The 17,524-nt window shown below is 42.9% G+C and overlaps 1 protein-coding gene across 2 annotated transcripts in view; it reads right to left on the bottom strand.

Moving 5' to 3' along the window:
• The window catches only part of CHD6 (chromodomain helicase DNA binding protein 6), a 151,832-nt gene that overhangs the window by 88,488 nt on the left and 45,820 nt on the right, over positions 1-17,524 (bottom strand). For both annotated transcript variants that reach the window (XM_010829137.1, XM_010829138.1), the window contains exons 6-8: positions 6,594-6,656; positions 5,686-5,744; positions 4,903-5,020 (exon numbers count right to left, since the gene is read on the bottom strand). In XM_010829137.1, coding sequence (XP_010827439.1) covers positions 4,903-5,020; positions 5,686-5,744; positions 6,594-6,656 — 240 coding nt within the window. The remainder of the gene's footprint in view (positions 1-4,902; positions 5,021-5,685; positions 5,745-6,593; positions 6,657-17,524) is intronic.

Genomic DNA, 17,524 nt, shown 5'->3' with positions numbered 1-17,524 from the left:
CCCCGCATAGTGTACTTATAAGAACAGTAATAAGCAAAATATTCAGTGTGTGTCCAGTGCTTTCATGTAAGCCTCTAAACTACTTTATGGCGCAGTAAGTGCTGTAAATACTTTAGAGATGAGAGAACTGACTCAGAGAGGTTAAATATGTCCTGTGGCCAGGGTCCCAAAGCCACGTGGACTGGAACGCTTACCCAGGTCTTTCTTGCCCAGAAGCCCTCCTCCGAACTGCAGGGGTGTTCTCACTGCCCCTTAAGCTAGAAGGCACTTTAGGAGCTATATAGTTTCACCTTCCAATCTATACAGGAACACTTCTTACAGCAACCCTGGCAAATCCACCCTCGGATTCAATTATTCCCATGTTCAGGAATTTATTGCCCTCTGAGACCTGACCCACTGCCAAGACAGCTTTACCTCTGCCTGTTCAGTAGCAGCATCACAATCTTTATCATTATCACTATCAAATTACTGCCTAATTTTCCTCCTGGAACTGTGACTCACTGGAGTGAACTGCTTCCTCTACAGAAGCAGTAGCCAAGTGATTCTCTCCTCTCTATCTAAATACCTCCCCACCCCAGGTGTTCAGTGTTCTTCAGATGCCATGTTTCCAGATCCCTCGGTGATGCAGAGCTAACCTTTGTGGAGCAGTGACCGTGGGGCGGGGACCATGCCAAGCACTTTCATCAACACTGTGTCATTTAATCCTCCTGGGTATCGTGAGGGTTAGGAGGATTTCTGATTTACGAAAACAAAGGATGCTGAGTGCAGAGGAGCTATTCAGTTGGCCCAAGGACGTTCAGCAGTGCGTGGACACCTGTGGGTGTGGTTGCTGGGGGGCGCCAGCACTGGGCATTCACTGTCCACCTTTGCTCTCGATCACTCAGACATGCTTCTGCCCACTGTTAACAGTCCTCCCCCAGCTGCCCTCAGGCTTTACAAAGTCTCTCACTGAATCCCGGTACCCACATCAGCACAATACTCAGAAGAGAACAGAGCATGGCAAGCAGGGTGCCATCTAGGATTACTGGCACCTTTTAAGCCCCACCCTACTCTTGCTGTTGTTGTTCAGTCGCTCAGTCTGAAGCAACTCTTTTGTGACCCCATGGACTGTAGCCCACCAGGCTTCTCTGTCCATGGGATTTCCCAGGCAAGAATACTGGACTGGGTTGCCATTTCCTTCTCCAAGGGATCCTTCCAACCCAGGGACCGAACTTGCGGTCTCCTGCATTGGCAGGCGGACTGTTTACCACTGAGCCACCAGCTCTTGGTTCATAGTAAACTTTGTCCCTTGAGCTGCCATCCAGTCATCTTCCCTACTCCAAAGTTGTAAAGATCTTTACAATACCAATGTGAGCCATTACATTTACTTATTGCCATCTGCATGATTTAATTCATCCTTGCCTGTCCAGGTGAACCTGAACCTGGATTCTGTCATTCATTCTCCCAGTGCTGGGTCTGGTGCTGAGGAGTCAGGGGTTAACAGGTCTCCAGCCCCGTGGGGTGTGGGAAACGCTCAGCCTTCTAGCCTGACTCTCCTTTACACGTGCCCCTGGCTACCTTATAAAGCAGCTGGAAGTAATGTGTATGAAGAAGCTCTATTCAGAACTAGGTTATTATTTACAAGAATATCATTTATGCAAGTTATGAGTAAAACTGTTGACCAGGTCAAGACTGAAGACAGCGTTATAGCAACTACTTCCCAATTTCCCTTCCTCTCATAGTGGCCTCCAATCTCCTCCCGTAACTGTCCATTCTCACCAGGGTCTCACCATGGACTCCCACTATGGTATTTCTACACATCCTAACACAGTTTTCTCTTTCAATACCCAACCAAGGGAAGAAAAAAAAAAAATCACTCCCTTGGGCATAAATCAGAAACTAGACTCATGGGGCTTCGTAGACTGCATTGAGGAGTCTGGACTTTATTCCAGGGAGACAGGAAGTGCTACAGGGTCTAAGCAGGCAACCCTCCTCACCAAACCCTCCTCACCAGCCTGGGCACAGCCAAATGGTGACTGAGCACGGAGCCTGCGTCTGGTGTCCTAGAGGGAAACACAAGGAAGGCGAGGCCCTGTCTGTCTCACAGGGCTCAGAATGGCAGACCCAGACCTGTAAACAAGTCGCTACGCTGCAAATCCTCGCTAAAACAGAGGTGTGAGTGCGATGTTCTGGGAACCCAGGGAGAGCGTCCAACAGGGCTTCAGGACGGCTTTTCCAATTCCAGCCCTTCCTTTCCCTGATGCTCTATCAGAGGAATGATGCCATAAAAAACAGTTCTCACAGGCTTTACAACGAGCCTGGAGAGGCCTGGGGCCAAACGTTGAAGCTAAAGAGAAAGGAGTCCATATTGGGACAAAAAGAACACTTACTGACACTGTCCTAAAATAGGTTTTTGGCATTTGTGGGAAAAGGAGCACCATGCGAACAATGAACTGGTAAGTTATGTGTGGCAGTTTGCTATGATTTGATGGCATCTTATTTGTGACTACATTTAAAAAATAATTTATATTGTTTTTTCTTCGTAAGTTGTCTGTATAAGATTGAAAAATTACATGTTAAAGAAAATAGAAATCACCACGATCCTACTGAATAGAGAAAATTAGGTCAGTGTTTTTACATAAACTCAGACATTTTCTATGCATTTTTATGGTGATTCTTTGCCCCTGCACACCCACCTCCCACTCTCACCCTCAATGCTGGGAAAGATTGAAGGCAGGAGGAGAAGGGGATGACAGAGGATGAGATGGTTGGATGGCATCACTGATTTGATGGACATGAGTTTGAGCAAGCTCCAAGAGATGGTGAAGGACAGAGAGGCCTGGCATGCTGCAGTCCATGGGTTCCCAAAGAGTTGGACACAACTAAGCGACTGAAGAACAACCATTCCCAAAATGGAACTCTCACATGCTGTAGGAGCCTAACGTTTTCAATTAACAGCAGTTTACAACATTAAGCCCCTTCCTATTGACATTAATAACCGTCCTCCAGTATCACTTTTACTAGCTGCGCAGTACTACACTCTGAAATGTATCATAATTTAATAGTATTTGTTACCTAACATTATGCTTGTTTTCAATTTTTCACCAACATAAACTGTTTATCATAGCTAAGTCTTTGCTCCAAGATCTGATAGTTTCCTTAAAAATAAATGATGGAATTAGAACTGCTGGGACAAGGGCTATGCAGATATTGAGGCATTTGACATATGCTGTCAACCTGCTCTCCTGAGAGGGCATCCTAGGTTATGCTCCCAAGCTGCGATGACAAGAGGGTCTTTTCCACACACCTTCACCAGCAATGGATGATGCTTATTTCTAAAACCTTCCAGTATCTGGTAAGTGAAAACTACAAGATTTGCATTTCTTTGGCTGCTAATGAAATTGATTACTTTTTTTTGGTATGATTAGTAAATAATTTCCCCCTCTTTCCTGAATTCCCCAATAATCTGTCCATTTTTTTCCATTTAGGATTTTGTACTTTTCTTTTTTTCTTAATTTTTATTGGAATATGGTTGCTTTACAATTTTTAGTTTCTACTGTATAGCAAAGTGAACCAGCTATACATATACATAAATCCCCTCTTTTTTTGGATTTCCTTCTCAGTTAGGTCACCATAGAGCACTGGGTAGAGTTCCCTGTGTGATACCATAGGACCTCATTAGTTACCTATTTATATACAGCAGTGTATGTCTGGCAATCTCAGTCTCCCAATCCATCCCACTTCCCTGTATCCACACATCTGTTTTTTATGTCTATGTCTCTATGTATTTTCCTTTTTGAATTATAAGAGCATTTTTTATCATTAAAGCTTTCGTCATATGTATATGAGTGTGTATCATGTCTGTGTCTATGCAAATGTAAGTAAGGTTTCCATACTGGATAAGAATGCATGCCTTATACGTAGACGCATGGAAAGTTGCTTTAGTCGTATCCGACTCTTCGTGACCCTATGGACTGTGGCCTGCCAGGCTCCTCTGTCCATGGAATTCTCCAGGGAAGAGTACTGGAGTGGGTTGCCATGTCCTCCTGCAGGGGATCTCCAAACCTGGGGACTGAACCCACACCTCTAATGGCTCCTGGCAGGGAGCTCTTTACTACTAGTGCCACCTGGGCAGCCCAAAGTGAAAGTGCCCGTCACCTCTGACTCCCCATGGGCTACTGTAGCGCATCAGGCTCCTTTGTCTATGGGATTCCAAAGTGATAGTGCCAGTCACCTCTGACTCCCCGTGGATGACTGTAGCGCATCAGGCTTCTTTGTCTATGGGATTTCCCAGGGAAGAGTACTGGAGTGTGTTGCCAGTCCCTTCTCCAGGGGATCTTCCTGACCCAGGGATCAAACCCAGGTCTCCTGCATTGCAGGCAGATTCTTTACTGTCTGAACCACCACGGAAGCCCAGTTGTATGTAGGTATGCATGGATACAGTTAGGAAATACATATATGTACATATGTACTTACTTTAAGATTTGTGGTTATTTTCCAATTTATAGACACTAAAGATGTTCTGATATCCAAATCCATCAATCCTTCCTCTTACTACACTTAGAAATTCCCAAGTTGATATATTTACTTACTTATTTTCTAACATATTGGCTTTGTTTCTATTTTACACCCAAGCATTAATTCTTGGAATTACCCTTTTGGGGAGGGGGAGGAAGGAAATGAAAAAACTGTGAACACATTCCTTTTGCCTAGAATGTAACCAAGATGCAGATCCTTAGGAGTTATCATTTGTAAAGTTTGAGCCTTATTCCATTTTCTTTGACTTAAATCTGGACAACTTGCATCTCAAATCAGGGCACGCCTGAGGAATAGATCTGCATGGGACTTCGACTTAAAGAAACTTAAACCTGGGATCTAATACTGCAGGAAAAGCAGTGATCAAATTAATAAGTAACGCTTCACCTCAGTAAAAATGTGCTTCATCTGGGCTTGCTTATTCCTAAATCGCTTGATCTTCTGTGCGATGCGAGGGTCCTTTTCGAGTTCTTCCATTGTGGCCCATTTACAATGTAAGTAGGAACTATCCAAAGACATACAGATTGTGAGATGAGTGTAGAACCAGCAAATAATCAGACTTCAAAGTTTCAGTAACCAGAGTGACCATCTACCATAGCAGCAGCTGAGTGGCTTGCTGTGGAACCGCTAGAGACTGGACTTAGAAGGGCCTTGCCCTTCAGGACAAAAACTGAACCAGGACAAGACAGCAATTCCAAGCAGCTGGTCACTCTGTGGCTTCTAGAGAAACTGGCTCACAGTTGGAGGCAGGGCAGGTATAGGGAGGCTAGCATTCATGCACATTAGTGGAAGTGGGCACAAGCAGAGAAAAAAGGGAAAATGCAAGAGAGCAGAAAAGTATAGGCTATAGGACTGTGATTCTCCACATTGTGTGCAAACAGGAACCGCACAGGGAGTTTTTAAAACACGTCAACCCTTGGGAACTACACCCAGAGAAGGAGTCAACTGGCCTTGAGGGCAGCAAGGGCTTCAGTAGTTTTAAAAATTTCTCCAGGTGACTCTATACACAAAGTTGGGCACTGCCCCCTAAGGTGAACTTGAGCCAATTGAGTTCTGTGAGTCACACCTTAGGGGCCATTCTTGGAAAATATAGAAGATAATGATGGGATGAGGGAAAGACATTTTAGTCAGATAACATCCAAATACAAAGAATACGTTAAACAGACGTACAAATTTCTATACTTGACGTAGAACAGCTCCAGGTCGAATGGGGGTTCTCCCGGGTGGACCTGTAACCCAAAGCAAGCCGTTATCAGCCTAGACCCCTGTGGACCACTCTTAAGTACCAGATGAGAAAGGTAAATCAAGCGCTCCTTCTTGATTTAGAACATGTTTCTCGAGGATATTTGTATTTTACCAGGTCGGTTTTTTTGGCAGCCCTGGAGCAGACTTTCTAAAGGCTGAACACACAGCTAAGCTACAACGTTAAAAAAAAAAAAAAAAAATCCTCCTGGTGTCACTCCGAGATCTGGGCTAGGAGGGCACTCAGCTGAAAAACCCCAACTGGCCCAGGGCTCTGAGAGCTGCTTCGAAAGTGAGAACATGCATTTCCAGTGTCCCTGCCAACCTGTCCTACCCTCCCCCAACCCCCTGCTTGTTCCCCACACACTCCAGAGGGGTTCACTCAAAGCGAGGAAGTCTCATAAATCCTCGAGGTAAAAATGAAACCATGCTCTCCCTGACACTATGTTCTTATGCTCTTTCACACCAGGGATTTTCTCTAGAAGTTCCCTATGACAGCCCTGAAGACATGGAAAGGAAAAGGTGTTTGCACTGGGAGTCTTTCCCCATCTCTTCTTCTTGGGTCTTTGATGACTTTCAGTGAGCTGTGGCAACTAAGAGGTCAATACCTATCAGTAGGATCACAGGGAAGAAAAACATCAATTTGGGTCATACTCAAACATTTAAGAATTTCATGTCCTAAAATCTTCTACAGAGGTAAACCTAAGTGTCAACTAGCCCGAAAGCGCTTCTGCCTAGCTCTCGGTCCAGCTGAGAAGGACCATTCCAGAGACATCTTTTAACAGAGGGTGTAATGTGCGCTAGAGACACGCAAGCCAGAAACATCAGCCACCAACCTCCTGGACAGTCTTAGATGCCAGGATCTTCTCAATGATGTTTGCGTCATCTTCTGGAGGCTCCTGAAGACAGAGGTGAGAGAGAGAGAGAGTGGATTACTGGCACCACAGAAGCCATGAAATAGTTCTACAAGAAATGCTACAATAGATACTACTTGGTCCAAAGGTTCACCTTTGAGTACAGAGGCCTCCATCCTGCCAGCTCAGAGTGATGCAAAGATGGTAGAGTCTAACCTCTGTGCACGACCCTCCCACTTCCCCTCCCACGTGAGCAGGGAAGTTACTCTGCTTTGCAGATTCTTGACTTCAGAGCTGCCTTTAGCATTATTAAAATTGGTCCTGGGACCTCCCTTCTCTGCCCAAACTGCTTACATGTTACTGCATAAAATTTTCAGAAAAGCATAATATGAAAGAGTCTGGGGGCTTCAGAAGCAGAAGGCCCCAATTCTGACACCCTCCAGCTGTTGACTTTGGGCAAGTCAATTAACATCTCTTAGTTTCAAATCTATTAAAATAAGAATGAAAAATACATATCTCACTAGGTTACTGGGAGGATAAGATGGCATGTGAAAACATTTTTTGGACAGTAAGTGTTAGGCAAATGTAAGGCATAACTATTCTCTACTAAATGGTATCACTGTTCCCCTCTGTACCTGGAAATCACTTTCTGTCTTACTGATCATCCTTTGACTACAAATCCCAACTGGAAACAATTTAATTACTTCCTTTCTACCCTAGATACACATCAACATTTTCTAATCTCCAGGAAATCTCTACAGAGGAGTACTTGATTTTAAAAAAATTTGCATTTAAAAAAACAACAAACTTGGGACTTCTCTGATAGTCCGATGGCTAAGAGTCTGTACTCCCAAAGCAGGGAACCCAGGTTTGATTCCTGGTCTGGGAACTAGGGCTTCCCTGGTGGTTCAGATGGTAAAGAATATGCCTGCAATGTGGGAGACCCAGGTTCAATCCCTGAGTCAGGAAGATCCCCTGGAGATAGGAATGGGACCAACTCCAGTATTCTGGCCTGAAGAATTCCATGGACAGAGGAGCCTCGTGGGCTACAGTCCATGGGATCGCAAAGAGTTGGACATGACTGAGTGACTTTCACTTTTTTTCCTCTCCCTGGGAACTAGATCCCACATGCTGCAAATAAGAATTCACGTGCTACAACTAAAGATAAACAAATAAAATTAAACAGAAATTAAAAAATAAAAATAAAATAAACAATAAACTTACAAAAACACTCCTGTTAAACGTTCTTCCTAAGATTTCAGTTGAGCAGTTTTATTTCAGTGGTTTCAACTGCACTATATGACTTTTCCAGATCTACCATTTATCACAATATGAGACTTAGAACAGTGCATGAAAAGAACACACACCCCAACCCTAACTCTCAGAATAACTAGTTGGGTTCCTTCTCAGAACTTTCCAAAAGGATGATTTGTGCTGCATTATCATTGCCTTCAGTCTACCCATTCTAGGGCTCAACTATCCCAAAGTCATACCGTTACAGAAAACATATTTTCTAAGAACTTAAATCAAGCTTTTCCCAGAAAACTGATAGTAAAAAAAACGACAAGCAGGGCAGATGGTGGAAGAGAAGTATGGAAATCAGCAGGCGCTGACAGATGCTCCCAAAGGCTACGCATATTCATTATGTCCCCCTGGACACATGGCATTGTGAAGTTAATCTAAAATGACAAGTCTTTTCCCACTGCTCAACCGGAAGATCAGTGAACTGGGGCTGGATACAGACTTGGCTTTTGATTTCCTCTAAGTATATTTGCTCTGCTTGATTCTTATGCACAAGAAAAGGAGGCGGCGGCAGTTCACAGTGGGTTGCCATCTTCTTCCATCACGCTAGCCTGTAATGGCAGGGATCCTGATTTGTTTTACTCACTGGTGTAGCTAGATACCTTGAGAAAGCCAGACAACAGTGGGTGATCAATGAATATTGGTTGAATGCTAAATAACATGGAAGACAGATGGATTACAAAGGAAAGATAAAGGGTTATTCTTGATCTATATCATATAATTAAAGCCTCCCTCTTTTTCCATATACCTGGACATAACTTCTCTTGTCCAGATGGCTACCAGTGAAGGGCCCAAACTAGATGTCCTTTCCTGAGCAGTAAAATCACAACCCCAATCTTGCAGCCAACAAACAGAGCTTGGACTATGACAAGTGGACAGCAAGCAAAGGAACACGGTCCGGGTTAAAGGAAACTAGATTAATGACCTGGCTTCCTTCCTTACCACTTCATTTCCTTCCTAAACTTTCCCCGTTATTTACTGCATGTCTTTTGAGTTTACGTACTGGTCTTACAGAAATAAATGCGCTATAGTCTTCATCGGGGAACGGCCAGGCACACCCACACAAGGCTGTAAGTGACTGAGGTATGGCATACATACAGCATGCAGAGATCTCAAGCATACAATTATCGACGTTTTACATGTACACATATACAGTGAAGTTCCCCCGAGATAAAGTTATACTAAATTTTCAACATTCTTGGCAGATCCTCACGCCCCCTTCTAGACATGACCACTCTTCAGACTTCTACCACCATTGATTAGTTTTGCCTGTTATTAAGTTTCATGCAAATGGAATCATATAGCATGTGGTTTATTCTCCTGTATCACTGTGCAGTATTTTATTGTATAAATTATTTATTTACCCACCACTTATTTACCCATGCTATTGCTAAGGAATATTTGGGTTGCTTTCAATGTTCATATAAATGCACTCGCTTACCTTGGATATATACACAGGAAGGCAATCGCTAGGTTATGAGGTTGGTTATATGTTTAGTTTTGAGGGATACTGTCAGAACTTTTTCCAAAGTAGTTGCAACCATTTTTACATCCAGCAGCAGTGCATGGGAGTTCTAACTGACTTGATATCATGAGTACTGAAAACTTCAGCCATTCCAATGGATGTGTACTCAGTTCAGTTCAGTCACATCTGACTCTTTGCGACCCCATGGACTGCAACACATTAGGCCTCCCTGTCCATCACCAACTCCCGGAATTTACCCAAACTCATGTCCATTGAGTCAGTGACGCCATCCAACCATCTCATCCTGTGTTGTCCCCTTCTCCTCCTGCCCTCAATCTTTCCCAGCATCAGGGTCTTTTCAAATGATTCAGCTTTTTGCATCAGGTGGCCAAAGTATTAGAGTTTCAGCTTCAACATCAGTCCCTCCAATGAACACCCAGGACTGATCTCCTTTAGGATGGACTGGTTGGGTCTCTTTGCAGTCCAAGGGACTCTCAAGAGTCTTCTCCAACACCATAGTTCAAAAGCATCAATTCTTCAGCACTCAGCTTTCTTTAGAGTTCAAATCTCACATCCCCTCCTTAACTCACATTTCCCTGATAATTAGAAGGTGCTGAGCATCTTTTCATATGCTTATTGGCCCTATGAGGCTTCTATTCAAGTCATTTGCCTATTTTAAAAATTGTTCTTTTTTTTTGTCAAGATTCTTTATATTTGCAAGTTTATATCTTTTTGTATTTCTGAATAAGAGTCCTCTGTTATGATCTATACTTTTTCTATCAATCTATAGTTTGCCCTCTCAAACTGTAGATGTGTCTTTTGATGAAGAGAAGTTCTCTATGATTCACCTTTCTTTTCTCTTTTGTATTTTTATGTCCATTGAACGAATCTTTGCTGCCACCAAAGCCACAAATAAGCCACATACATAGTTTTAAATTTTCTTATAGCCACATTTACGCTGGGAAAGGTTGAAGACAAGAAGAGAAAGGGGCGACGGAGGATAAGACGGTTGGAAGACATCACTGACTCAATGGACGTTGAGTTTGAGCAAACTCCAGGAGAGAGAGAAAAACAGGGAAGCCTGGTGTGGTGCAGTTCATGCAGTCACCAAGAGTCGGACATGACTTAGTGACTGAATGACAACAGTAGCTGCATTTAAAAACAGATGAATTTGATTTTCACAATATTTTAATTAACATAGCCAAAATATCATTTCAACATGCAATCAATATAAAACTATTAATGAAATAGTTTACATTCTTCTTCTCATACTGAGTCTTTAAAAATCTATTCTGTACTTTGTTGAGCACATCTCAGTTCGAACTAGGCTATTTCAAGTGCTCAGAAGCCACATACAGCTCTATTTTTGGCCCACTGGTCTATGTGTTCTTATGGCAACACTACCCTGTCTTCATTTTTGTAAACTGATTACAAAGTATGGATTATAAATCTTCCAACTGGGTTCTTCCTTTTCAAGATCACCTTGGATAGGGTAGATCTGTATTTCCATCGTCAATTTCCACCAAAAAAGCACCCTGCCTAGATGTGGACGGGGACTGAATTCCAGATAGCTTAATTTTGAATACGTGCGTGTCACATATCACTCCATTTACTTAGGGCTTCTTTCATTTGTTTCAGCCATGTTTTTCATACAGAGGGCTTATGTATCTTTTGAGAGTTACTTCAGGGTACCTAATACCTTGATACTATCATAAGTGGCATTTTACAATTTTCCATCCCTGATTTGATGTTGCTAGTTTATAAAATAAGTATACTGTAAAAGGTATATTGTAATATTAGTATATTATAAATGGTGCCAATACATTTGTTTGATACAAGGTTACCATAAACCTTCAAACTTCAAAAAAAAAAAAAAAGGCAGCATCTGTAAAATGCAATATGGCAAAGAACAATAAAATAAAGCATGCCTGTATTTCTTCTCCTTAGCGCAGGACCTCCAATGTATTTCTGAATATAAATGAGAATAGTGGAATCTTTTTCTTACTTGCTAATTCAGAGGGAAGGCATTCAATACTATACCATTTAATATAATATTAGCTGTCAGTTTTTATCTAGTGATTTATAAGATATTCTTTTAGTATCTGGTTTCTACAGTTTAAGATATGCCTAGGTATGGTTTTCTTTTGTGTGTTTTTCCTGCTTGGGGGTTACCTAACATTGAATCTACTGATTGATATCTTGCATCAGTTTGGGGGACTTTTTGGCTCTCCACTGACCCAGGTTTGATCCCAGGGTGGAGAAGATCTCCTGGAGGAGGAAATGGCAACCTATTCCAGCATTCTGGAGAATCCCATGGACAGAGGAGACTGGCAGGCTACAGTCCATGGGGTTGCAAAGAGTTGGACATGACTAAGTGATTGACCTTTCCTTTTCTACATCTAGGATGCTAATCAGAGCATCAGACCTTTTCCTGCATCCCAGTGGTCTCTATGCATTTATGCTTTGCTCTGTTCTTTCCATTCATTTTTCTGTATGTCAGTTTAGAAATTTTCTACTGATCTGTCTTCAAAGTCACTAATCTTATCTTCTATTGTATCTAATCTGCTTTTAAACTTACCTATTGTGCTATGAATTTTACAAATTTTCAGTTTTACAGCATTGATCTGATTCTCTTTATAGCTTCAATTCTCTGTTGGAATTCTTTACTTTAAACTTATTTTGTCCATCATTTTCTCTATTTTCTTTAAATAGAGGATTACATTAATCATAGTAATTCAAAAAAATTTTTTTCTACTAACTCCATTATCTGGATCATCTGGGCTTTGCTTTCATTAATATTCCTGATTGTTAGTCAATTTCCCAGCCTTTTCAATGTCTAATAATTTTTTATTGTACGGTGAATATTGTGAACAAAAGAATCACAGCAGCTCCAAATGCTTCCTATTTTCTCCTTGATGAACAGGGAGAAGGAATGGGTCCCACTGGTCCAGTCCAATCAGGCTCTGTTGGGTCAGGACTGGGTCACCGTTCTGTTAAGACTCAGTCCATCTCTTGTTTGATCTATTCCTTGAGAACAAATGCCCAGTCACTTGACTGTAAACTCGGCAGGTCTTTTTACTCCTCAGCCTTGAGTTTTCCAATCCCAAGCAGGTTAACAATCTCTCTTAAGGGAGATTCAGTTTTGTTTTGTAGTAGATCCATCCTTTCAGTGAGATTTTATCTCCTAAATAATGCAAGACTGTGAGATTTCAATTTGCCTTCTGGTTCGGCCACCCACTTCTTGTACTACCCCAGAACTCAGCAAATGTCACCTGTGGAAGGCTCCTTGCTTTGGGGATTCCCCTAGTTCCCAATCATTTCATCAGCCCTGCATAATCAATCACCAGCAGGGTCAGATGTTTCTCGTCAACCCAGAGCAGGTCTCTGTTTGGGCCCAGCCTGATACTCAGCCCCTGCCCGGAATTACAGAATGCTTCCAGAGAAGAAAACAGTCAGCAACGGTCAGCTCATCTAGGGAAGAGCGCTTCTCCGTCTGGAATTTTAGTGCATCTCATTCTTACTGCTTCCACAGCTATCTGATGTCTTTAAAAATATGTTCTTTGCAAGTTACCTTTTTCTTCCCCCTTGCAGCGAGTGTTGGCCTGCCATGCCCAACTATTTCTTACCTGAAAATAGAATCCTCCAACGCTAACTCTTATTTCTGCAGTTCCCTAGGGCCTAGTTGTGGGGCTTTCTTTTCTATCTATATTCATTCTCTAGGTGATCCCATCCAGTCTCGTGGTTTTAAACACTGGCTATATGTGTCTTGCCTGCCATATTTATTTATCCTGGGCTCCCCAGGTGGTGCTAGTGATAAAGACGCCGCCTGTCAATGTAGGAGATGCAACAGATGCAGGTTCTATCCCTGGGTCAGAAAGATCTCCTGGAGGAAGGCATGGCAATCCCCTCCAGTGTTCTTGCCTAGAGAATCCCACGACAGAGGAGCCTGACGGACTACTGTCCATATGGTCGCAACGAGTCAGACGTGACTGAAGCACCGTAACTCGCATGTGTGCATGTTGTCCAGACTGCCATAGTTATTTAATCCAGCTTAGAACCCCATAATTACAGACTCCTTTATCCAACTGTTATTTGTCATCAGCACCTATTTCAGAAATATTTCACACTTCAGATGTCCACAAACCAAACTCTTAGTCTCTCAGCCAAGCCACCAACCCTACCCCTTCAAACTACAGTTTTCTTACAACTGAATTAAAAAGAACTCTATCCCTCTGGATGTTCAATCTCAAAATCCTGTAATTCCCAACTCCTCTCTTTTTGTGCCACACACCCTATCTCATCAGCCAAGAGATCCTGTTGAGTTTACCTTTGAAGTGTGTTCAGAACCCAGCCATTTCTCACCAGCTCCACTGCTTCCACCCTGGTCTAAACCACCTTCATCTCTCACCCAGATCATTCCCAGTCATCTCTTAAGTAATCACTTTGTTACCCAGCCTGTCCTACTGGTCTATTCTCAACACAACTATCAGAATGGCCCCTTCATTTAAGTCATCCTTTTGCTTAAACTGCTTTTCTTTCAACCTGGGAGTAAAACCTCAAGTCTCCCAAAGGTCTTCAGAAGCCCACGGAATGCGTCCCCAGCCTCTCACCTCCTCTGTCACCTTTCAGGTGTCCTTGTCTGTCCCTCATACACACCAGGCACGTTTCCACCTACAGGACTCTGCTATTCCGTCTGCCTGAAATCCTCTTCTTCCTACATGACTCCCTCACTCCTTTACTTCCTTTAGTTCTTGGATCATATATTACCTTTGTGAAGTGAACACTGATCACCCTATCTAAAATTGCAAGCTTCATTCCTGAATTGCGTAACACTCCTATTCTGATGTTTTTTTTTCCATAGCACTTACCACCATGTACACACTACACAATTTTACTCTTTCCAGGTTGATAACCAGCCTCTCCCAAGTTATTTCTACCCTTTGGAAGTTCTGAGCTTAGCCCTTTGGCCTGACACCCCATGTAGGCTGAAAACCTGGCAAACATCTGGAGGAGGAGATGGGCTGTGTGCATGCAACAGGCTCCCTCCACAAGGGCAGGGACTTCCGGCTCTTTTGTTCCCTGATGTTATCTCCAGCGCTCAGAACAGACCTTGGTGCCCAATAGTAGTAGGCGCTCAATAAATATTTCTGAATAAGTAATGTTAAGAGATTTTACAATGCAACATGGGAACAGCAGTATAGAGCAAGTGCTACGGGCACACAGAGCCAGAGCAGCTGGCCAAATCAGAAGAGGCTTTGGAAACAAGCTAGATGTCTATTAGCCTTAGACTTTCATCACTGCCAACTACCTTTTCTACCTACTTCCAAGTCTGAACGAACCAGACTAACAAGCAAGCCTTCACACGAGTGCACCCAAGCTGAGAGAACCACGGTCTCTCCTCACCAGCAGGTGACTTCAAATAGGCTCTCTCTCTTTAAAAGAATTTTCTTTATTCGACTATATATTTGGGGGGGGGGGGCTTCACTGGGTCTTAGTTGAATGCATGGGCTTTTTCTAGCTGCAGTGACCAGGGGCTACTCTCTGGTTGTGGTGTGAGAGCTTCTCGTTGCAGGGGCTTCTCTTGTTGCAGAGTATGTGCTCTAGACAGAGTGGGCTCAGAAATTGTGGCCCATGGGCTTAGTTGCCCGATGGCATGTGGGATTTTAATTCCCGGACCAGGGATCAAATCCATGTTCCCTGCGTTGGCAGGTGGATTCTTAACCACTGGACGTCCCTTCAAATAGTCTCTTATTCTTACCTACCATGAAGAGCAGAAAAAGATGGCTTCTGATGGAAAAATGTTGATTTCTCTTCAGTTTTTAACCAGGACCCAATCCACAGAAACATTAACATGTGGATGAAGAAGGCTCAGAACTTTACTCTGAGGGTTAAAAGGATGGAGGGCTTAAAGCATTCTTTGTTATAGAAAATTTTTTAAGTAAAAATTAAGGAGTTTGAAATAAAAGTTCAGTTTGCTTTTTGGCACTAAAGAACAGGGGATAACACTAGAATTTTAAAAAAAATCAATAGTTATCATCAAAATCTGACAACAGATTTTTTTTTTTTTACTCTATCCTAATAAAAGGGAAAAAAGAGGCTAGTGTTACCAAAAATACACATCAAAGTAGGAAGAAGACTGGAAAATCAGGATTTCTTTTTCCTAAACAGAGACCGTGCATAAGCATGATCATGTGTGTATAAACACTCAGTGTATACAGATACACACAGATATAAACTAAATCTGCTTGCCGAACACACTTCCATAACAGCCATCTGTTCCCAACTTCTTGGAATTTTCTCAAATTATCCTTCAAAGAAGACCATTTTAATTCATTCAATTTCATGTCAGAAACTCATGAAATTAATTTTTTCCCTTAGGGAAAAAATTTTCAACTCACATCACTCCCAACCTCAACCAACCACCTGATTCACTCTATTCAGCTAGAATAAGGAGAGCCTCTAGTGAGACATAACTCACTTTTCAAAACATTAAGTATTTACCAAGTGCCATGGAAGGTCCGAAGTCACATTAAACAAGGTGCCCAGTCTCAGGGGCTTAGCTCTCAGTGGAAGCAAAATAAAACATATTTCTCTGAGAAATGTGCCTGGGGTAAATCCTAATCAGTGTAGCAGTAACCCTAAGCCCAGCAAGAGAGCAGAAAGCATGAACAGCTTGACTTTCAAATAGTGTGTTTTCTTTCAGTTGGGCATTAAAGGATGCTGGCTCATAAGAGGACTGCAAACAGGAAGGAAAGCTGAAACGTGCCCATGTGATGAAAGGATCAGTATAGCGGAAGCAGGATGCCTATTGGGATACCAAGGAACACAGTCTTAATAGAAAAAAACATTTCACAGAATGGGGAGTGGGGATAAATGAGAAAAGAATGTGGCCACATTCCTTAGAAGAAAATCAGGCAGGAATTTTGATCTAAAACAGGAGTTAACAGGCAAAATCACCTTAGATTCTTGAGTGGGACACTGAGAAAAGCCAAAAACTGCCCTGGGAAAATGAGAAAATGGGAAAATGAACCTAGGAATGGAGTGCGAGGGACAGAGGCCTGGGGCAGGGAATGACAAAGGTGCAAACCGCAGCTGTCTGAACACTAAAAGCCTCAGCAGGACTGGTGGCCAGGAGCAGCCAAGAGGAAACAAAGACAGGAGGCACTCGGAGGAAAGACCCGGGGTGGGAAATGGTGCTGTGGCCAACGAAGAAATGGAAAGAATGAAAACTATCCTCCTGGGCCGAGTGGGATGGCAGCCTAAGTCCTGAATCACCCGGGCTGGTGCAGAGCTGCAGTCACTCTGCCCCGGGCCTCCCCATGGCAGTCAGGGCTGGAGTGAGAAGAAGGCAAATGCCAGCAGGAAAACAGGCCAGTACAAAGAAGTGGAGGAAACAAGAGCTTGAGAAAGAAAGAAAAACACCTCATTCTCATCTTTCTAATCCAGGAGTTAAGAATCGTACCTGTTTCTACAATGTTTTAAGCATATTTATTCATTCGGTTCAGTACAGTCGCTCAGTCGTATCCGACTCTTTGCGACCCCATGAATCGCAGTACGCCAGGCCTCCCTGTCCATCACCAACTCCCGGAGTTTACCCAGACTCATGTCCATCGAGTCGGTGATGCCATCCAGCCATCTCATCCTCTGTTGTCCCCTTCTCCTCCTGCCCCCAATCCCTCCCAGCATCAGAGTCTTTTCCAATGAGTCAACTCTTCGCATCAGGTGGCCAAAGTACTGGAGTTTCAGCTTTAGCATCAGTCCTTCCAAAGAAATCCCAGGGCTGATCTCCTTTAGAATGGACCGGTTGGATCTCCTTGCAGTCCAAGGGACTCTCAAGAGTCTTCTCCAACACCACAGGTCAAAAGCATCAATTCTTCGGCACTCAGCTTTCTTCACAGTCCAACTCTCGCATCCATACATGACTATTGGAAAAACCATAGCCTTGACTAGACTAGATGGACCTTTGCTGGCAAAGTAATGTCTCTGCTTTTGAATATGCTATTTAGGTTGGTCATAACTTTTCTTCCAAGGAGTAAGCGTCTTTTAATTTCATGGCTACAGTCACCATCTGCAGTGATTTTGGAGCCCCAAAAAATAAAGTCTGACACTGTTTCCACTGTTTCCCCATCTATTTCCCATGAAGTGA

Source organism: Bison bison, unplaced genomic scaffold (genome assembly GCF_000754665.1).
Source record: "Bison bison bison isolate TAMUID 2011002044 unplaced genomic scaffold, Bison_UMD1.0 scf7180017864500, whole genome shotgun sequence".
NCBI lineage: Eukaryota > Metazoa > Chordata > Mammalia > Artiodactyla > Bovidae > Bison > Bison bison.
The sequence above is the reverse complement of the archived record's forward strand: the minus strand, read 5'-3'. Positions and strand labels throughout refer to the sequence as shown.